General features: G+C 46.9%; 1 protein-coding gene across 1 annotated transcript in view; it reads left to right on the top strand.

Annotated features, from left to right (window-relative positions):
• The window catches only part of LOC144767862 (uncharacterized), an 82,440-nt gene extending 75,974 nt beyond the window's left edge, over window positions 1–6,466 (top strand). Inside the window, exon 3 of the mRNA XM_078651224.1 lies at window positions 4,333–6,466. Within this exon, the coding sequence (XP_078507350.1) occupies window positions 4,333–5,600 (1,268 nt within the window). The 3' untranslated portion in view covers window positions 5,601–6,466. The remainder of the gene's footprint in view (window positions 1–4,332) is intronic.
• Window positions 6,467–6,832: the final 366 nt, after the last annotated feature.

The following is a 6,832-nucleotide window of genomic DNA, read 5'->3' on the forward strand; positions in this document are numbered from 1 at the left end:
ATAGCTTTTCGAAATGCCAGCAAGTTCTCCATACCGCGGATAGATAACGGTAGAGAATTCCATAGCTTGGCAGCCAGATGGCGAAATGAACGCCCTCCAGCCCTGCTACGTTTGAACCGCGGGACAGTCACCAGTTGCTGACCCAAGGAGCGCAACTGGCGGTGAGGGACATACGGGATCAAAAAGTCACACAGAAGCGCTGGGCTACTCGTCTTTAAGATCCTGAAAGATAGGCAGAGGGCTTTAAACTGGATCCGTTTATAAATCGGAAGCCAGTGCAGCCCTTGAATTGTAGCCCCAGCTGGGCAATGGCGAGGGAGACCTACCAAGATCCTGGCTGCCGAATTCTGAGCTTGTTGTAGTCGCCGTATCTCTGCTTTATTGGCCCCCAAAAGCAGAGAGCTGGCATAACCTAAGCGAGTCAGAACGGTAGCTTGTACGATGAGCTGACTTACTCCTGAGTCAAAAAATTTCAAGAGGGGTTTAAGACCTCTTAGTAGTCCTATACAGGTGGCCGCAACTCTCTTAGTATGGGTCTGAAAACTAAGCGTAGCATCCATCCAGACTCCAAGGTTCTTTACCTCTGCCTTAGGCCTGGGCATAGGACCAAGGGGCGCCGGCCACCAGTGTTCATTTCATAGAGCAGCCTTCTTACCCACCAGCAGAACTTCAGTTTTGCTAGCGTTCAGTTGTAAATAGTTTTCTGTCATCCATTGAGCCACTGCTGTCATCCCTTCTCTGAATCTGGTAGCCGCTACTGATGATCCCTCAGCTAAGGTGATAACAAGCTGGGTGTCATCCGCGTAGGACACCATCGTCAGGTCCCAACCTTCCGCAACAGCAGCCTAAGGCTGTACATAAAGGTTGAACAGTGACGGGCTCAATGCTGAGCCCTGTGGTACCCCCTGGCCGATAGAGTGGGATTGAGAAAGGAACGGTGGGGCCGACACACGGAAGGATCTCTCCATAAGGAAGGACCTGAACCATTCCAAGGCCGTACCGATGACCCCTGCTGCCTCCAAACGATGGAGTAGGATGCGGTGTGAATCCGTGTCAAAGGCAGCGCTCAGGTCTAACAGTATCAGCGCTGCACTTTGACCGGCATCCAAAACATTCCGAAGGTGTTCCGTGGTGGCTAGCAGGGCCGATTCCGTGCTATGTCCCGGACGAAAACCGTTCTGTGACCGGTCAAGAATGTTATGGGTACTCAAGAATTGTGACAAGGTGTTATTAACGTGGGCTTCAGCTATCTTGGACGCCCAAGGAAGCAGAGAAATTGGTCTGAAATTCTCAGGTTTTGAAGCGTCTAGCATAGGCTTCTTAATAATAGGGGACACATAGGCCTCTTTCCAAGCAGCTGGAACTATAGCAATGGAAAAGAACCGATTCAATATTTGACATAGCGGCTGCCGAAGCATTGACAATGACTCTATAAAATGTGGCGGCCTGATTGGATCAGACGGGGAGCCCGATTTAATTCTACCCCCCAGTCTGGTGAGTTCCATCTCCGAAATCTCTGGTATAACTGATAACGTAGGACGGATCTCCTCCCTAACAGAAGTGCGGATGGTATCTGGGACTCCTTGTGGAAAGGATTGGTAGATCTTTTGCACTTTCTCCACAAAGAAAGTTGCAAGTTCCTCACAGTGTTGTGTAGATGTAACACTCAAACGGGCCGCTCTAATGCTCCTTAGCTCATTAAAGATTTTAAATATACATTTAGTTGGATTGGGGCTCAACTTGATCTCCTTCGCATAAAAAGCCGCACGTACAGCACAAATTGCTTTATGTTAAAGCTTGACTTTTGACAAATAGATAATTTTCTCTCCATCTAGGTATTCCCTTCTCCAAACCCGTTCCGCTTTCTTGCAAGCTTTCCTTAGGGTTCTCAAAGACTCATTGTACCAAGGGCTCGATTTGGACATACGCCCCTTGGTCCATTTTGCAGGGATAAGGGAATCTAAGGCCTTTAGTATCCAATGGCAAAACTCTGTATACGCCACCTCAGGATGAGTCATAACTCCTGGAGGATTAGGCAAAAGGTAAGCATGAAACTCTTCTAATCTTAGTTTGTGCCATGGGCGTTTCAGGACCCTGTTATCAGTGTCCAGTCTATAAGCGTCTGGGATAGATAACCCTATTTTATCAGGAAATGGTCAGTCCATCCCATGGGTTTAGGGACAGCTATGTTCAAGGCTGAGATGTTAGAGAATATTGGATCTAGTGTATGACCAGCTATGGGTGTGGCATCAGACACTCGTTGCTCCATCTGCAGCGCCCCTAGATCCGCTAATAAAGTACCAATAGCACTGTCCTGTGGCATATCAAAATGGAGGTTAAGATCCCCCAGAATCGTAAAGTTGGCTGAACCCCCTACTAATTCACACGTCACATCCAAAAATGCCTCTATGAACTTGGCAGCCGGTCCTGGTGGGCGGTAAATATACAATCCAGAGAAAGTGAAATGCGCGTTAATGTCCACCCTAAAACGGGCGCATTCACAATCTCTGATATTCTCCTTAATAAAAGAGCAGGGGTACTGCGATTTATATATTATCGCAATGCCACCTCCCCTAGAGTCCCGGTTTATAGTAGTGATCGAATATCCCGCAGGGAGGTAAGGTTAGGCACGGCTATCATGTCATCCTTAAGCCAGGTTTCGCATATAAAAAGAATATCCGGGAGCTCCTCAGAGATAAAATCATGGATTTCCATGTGATGTTTGACCAGCGACCTCACGTTAAGTTGATATATTTTGAGCTGAACTAGGTGGGTTCTATTCCCTGCTACACTAGCAAACTCAGGGGTAGGTGTGCAAAAATTGCAGATAAAACATTTCAGATCTGTACCCCCCATATGTGACGTGAGCTTACTGCACTCCCCAGTACCTGGATTTAAAGATATAAGAGTATCTCTCCCGTAGCAACAAAGGTCGCCCGACTTTGGCCCAGCGGATTTGGCGAGAGGCGACGCCCAGGCGCGGACGGGCGCAGACGGGCTTGCCTTTGGACTTGTAACCAGACACTGTTGGCTTTACAAACTGCTCATTGCCATGAGGACTGCTGTGCTGCCAGGAGCAACCATCATTTCAACTAACTGCCTTTTTGTGTTGACCTACTGCTGCTGGGCTGCAGGAGGGACTACCAATTTGCAACCTAACTGTATGTGCTGTCTGCCACCTCCTTTTGCGCCCCGAAGTGCTCTCCAATGGTTTGTGAACAGCGTTGTTCTGTAACATGCGGCGGCCAGCATTCTGAGGCTCATTCCAGCCAGCCTTGCCCTCTGGTTTTTAAGCGTATACTACATGAGGCTTCCAACGTCTTGTCCCACTCCTGAGACATGACAACATTGTTAGCAAGTTACAGGTGCCCTGAGGACAGTGACCCTGCACCCACAAAGGTACTGTGAGGCGGGTTGGGTCCAGAAGAAGGGTAAAGCCGCCCTGCTCTCCTTCACGGGTGGCTTAGTTTCCCTTGGGCAAAGAGACGCGGTTCAAGCGGCCCCGGCAGATTCCAAATTCGCAAGAGCGTGAGGGGCATTTCTTGTTCAGCATTGTCTCTGCCCTGGAGATGACCTCAAGAATGGCGCAGGGCCGTCCAAAGAGGAGAACTGGTGTAAGACTCAAGCTCAATTACTGTTCAGCGTTTAGTAGGTGCTCCTGCGCCGTACGTTTGGTTTCTAAATGCAATCACTTCAACCACGTTCACTACAGTTACCGTATGAAGTGTAATAGGAGCACAGGTTCGCTGTGACCTGTTTTCATAGTAATTTGTGTTTTTCTCTGTCAAACATGCATTATTTGCACTAACTGTGATTTAAGTCATTTTGGTCTCGTTTGATGTACAATATAGAATCTATTTTTACATAATCCTGCGTGGATTCCCTTTTGTGGTTTACTCACTGTGTTGCTGCGCGAGTGTGTTGCACAAATGCTCTGCACATTGCCTCTTTAAACTAGCCTGACTGCTCTGCGCCAAGCTACCAGATGGTGAGCGCAGATTATCTCAGGTGTGTATCTGGCTTACCCTGACTAGAGTGGTGGATACTGCCTGGCTTAGGTGCCTACCCTGGCCAACCAGAAACTCCATGTCCAACAGTGGTTCTTGTGAATCACTTGATTTCCCAGCATGCTCCTGTTGGAGAACCAGGTCACCACACTTTGTGGAGGAGGACTAGCCACCATTTGTGTCTCAAAGGGAAGTGTGACTCTTTTTCCTAGAACATACACTTTTTCCCCTGAATTGTAACTGTTCACTTCTCCATATTATAACAATGCAGCTTTTTCAATAATATTTTCTTCATGTAATTTTCAATGTTTTTTCTATTTTGCAGCACAACAATCACATCTAGAAAGTATGAATGGGAAAGAAAGCCATAAAGGTTCCGGAGGAAAGATGAATTTTACTCAAAATATCTACTTAAAACAACAGCGCAGAATGCACATGAGGGAGAGAAGCTTTGCTTGTAATGTGTGTGACAAAGGATTTATCAATGAGACACTTCTTGTGAGGCACAAAAAAGGACACAGCAGCCTCAGGGCATATCCCTGCGAAACGTGTAAAAAGTGTTTCACTCAAAAGGCAACTTTTTTACAGCATCAAAGAACACACACTGGAGAGAGGCCTTATCACTGCACAGAGTGTTCCAAGCGCTTTGCTAATAAGAAAGGCCTTGTACGGCATCAAAGCGTACACACAGGAGAGAGGACTCATCAAAGCGTACACACAGGAGAGAGGCCTCATCAAAGCGTACACACAGGAGAGAGGCCTCATCAAAGCGTACACACAGGAAAGAGGCCTCATCAAAGTTTACACACTGGAGAGAGGCCTCATCAAAGCGTACACACTGGAGAGAGGCCTCATCAAAGCGTACACACAGAAGAGAGGCCTCATCAAAGCGTACACACAGGAGAGAGGCCTCATCAAAGTGTACACACAGGAGAGAGGCCTCATCAAAGCTTACACACAGGAGAGAGGCCTCATCAAAGCGTACACACAGGAGAGAGGCCTTATCACTGTACTGTATGTGCAAAGAGCTTCACTCAAAAGCAAATTCTCCATGAGCATCAACGCATACACACAGGAGAAAAGCCTTTTCACTGCACCATGTGTGAGAAGAGCTTCAATCAAAAGGCAACTCTACTAAAGCACAAACTAATACACACCGGAGAGAGACCTTATCACTGCACTATGTGTGAGAAGAGCTTCAATCAAAAGCCAAATCTACGAACGCACCAACTAATACACACCGGAGAGAGACCTTATCACTGCACTGTGTGTTCAAAGCGCTTTGCTCATAAGAAAATCCTTGTACAGCATCAAAGTGTACACACCGGAGAGAGACCTTATCGCTGCACCATGTGTGAGAAGAGCTTCAATCAAAAGTCAAATCTACACACGCACCAACTAATACACACCGGAGAGAGACCTTATCATTGCACTGTGTGTTCAAAGCGCTTTTCTCAAAAGGTAGGCCTCGTACGGCATCAAATTGTACACACACGAGAGACACTTCATCATTGCACTGTGTGTTCAAAGCGCTTTTCTCGTAAGGCGACCCTTGTTCTGCATCAAAGTGTACACACAGGAGAGAGGCCTTAATAATGCTCTCTGTGTTCCAAGCGCTTTTCTGATAAGGGATCCCTTGTACGGCATCAAATCGTACACACAGGAAAGAAGCTTTAGCACTGCACTGAGTGTTCCCAGCGCTTTGCTTATAAGGAAACACACACAGGAGAAAAGCCTTTTCGCTGCACTGTGTGCGAGAAGAGCTTCAATCAAAAGCGGCATCTACTACAGCACGAACTAATACACACCGGAGAGAGACCTTATCACTGCACAGAGTGTTCCAAAACATTTTCTCAGAAGGCACACCTTGTACTGCATCAAAGAACACACACAGGAGAAAAACCTTTTCGCTGCACTGTGTGCGAGAAGAGCTTCAATCAAAACGCAAATCTACAAACGCAACAACTAATCTAATTTCTTTATAAATGTGCTGAGCGTTTCTCACTGCTAGTTGATTCTATTGTACCAACGGAATATAGGATTCATTTACCACCTCTCTCATGCATTACATGAGGGCACAGCCTCAACGCTCTCACACCGCCTTACAAAACACACACTAAACTACTACTTACACGTCACCACAACTTTGAGCTCACAGCGAGGGCTCTCAGCACTGCCCCCTATTCGCAGATGCCAAAGTCCTAAGAAATCGAAGCCCGATGCCCCTCTGCAGCGCAGAGGTACTCGCCTCTCGGAACGGACTTGCTTCCATCTTCAGCCCAGGTGCTGCTCGCTCTTTGTGGTGTGTGATTAACGTTGGAGCTGCAGAAAAAAACGTGGGCTCTTTTCCCTTCCCATCATACCTTTTATCACATATGTTTAAGAGTTAGTAGTTGAACTGTGTTTATTGCAGATGTATGTAGACATCATTTCCTAAATAAATCCTGCTGTATCTTGCATTGCAATGGGTTCGAGTCAGCATTCTTTGCATTTAAGATCCCCTCCTACAGGGCGCACATTTATTTTTGTGTCGCTCTGTAAGCTCTACAGCACTCAGGCTTCGGTAGTGAAGAGTGCTGCCGCAACCAACTGCAAAGCAGCTAACCCACCAAGCAGCCCCGTAGCTATGAGTGCCGCCAGCTATAACTTGATTTACCTCTTGTAAGGAGTAAGTACTGTGTCCAGACAGATTTTTAATTTCTTTTTTTCATCCCAGCCCTTTTTTGCTTTCCTCATTCAAAGAATGCAAAATACAACATGACGTAGGGCAGGATGTACTAGCATCAGGACATCACAGAATACCCTTTTTCCTAATTGTGATTCTC

Source organism: Lissotriton helveticus, chromosome 1_1, assembly GCF_964261635.1.
Source record: "Lissotriton helveticus chromosome 1_1, aLisHel1.1, whole genome shotgun sequence".
NCBI lineage: Eukaryota > Metazoa > Chordata > Amphibia > Caudata > Salamandridae > Lissotriton > Lissotriton helveticus.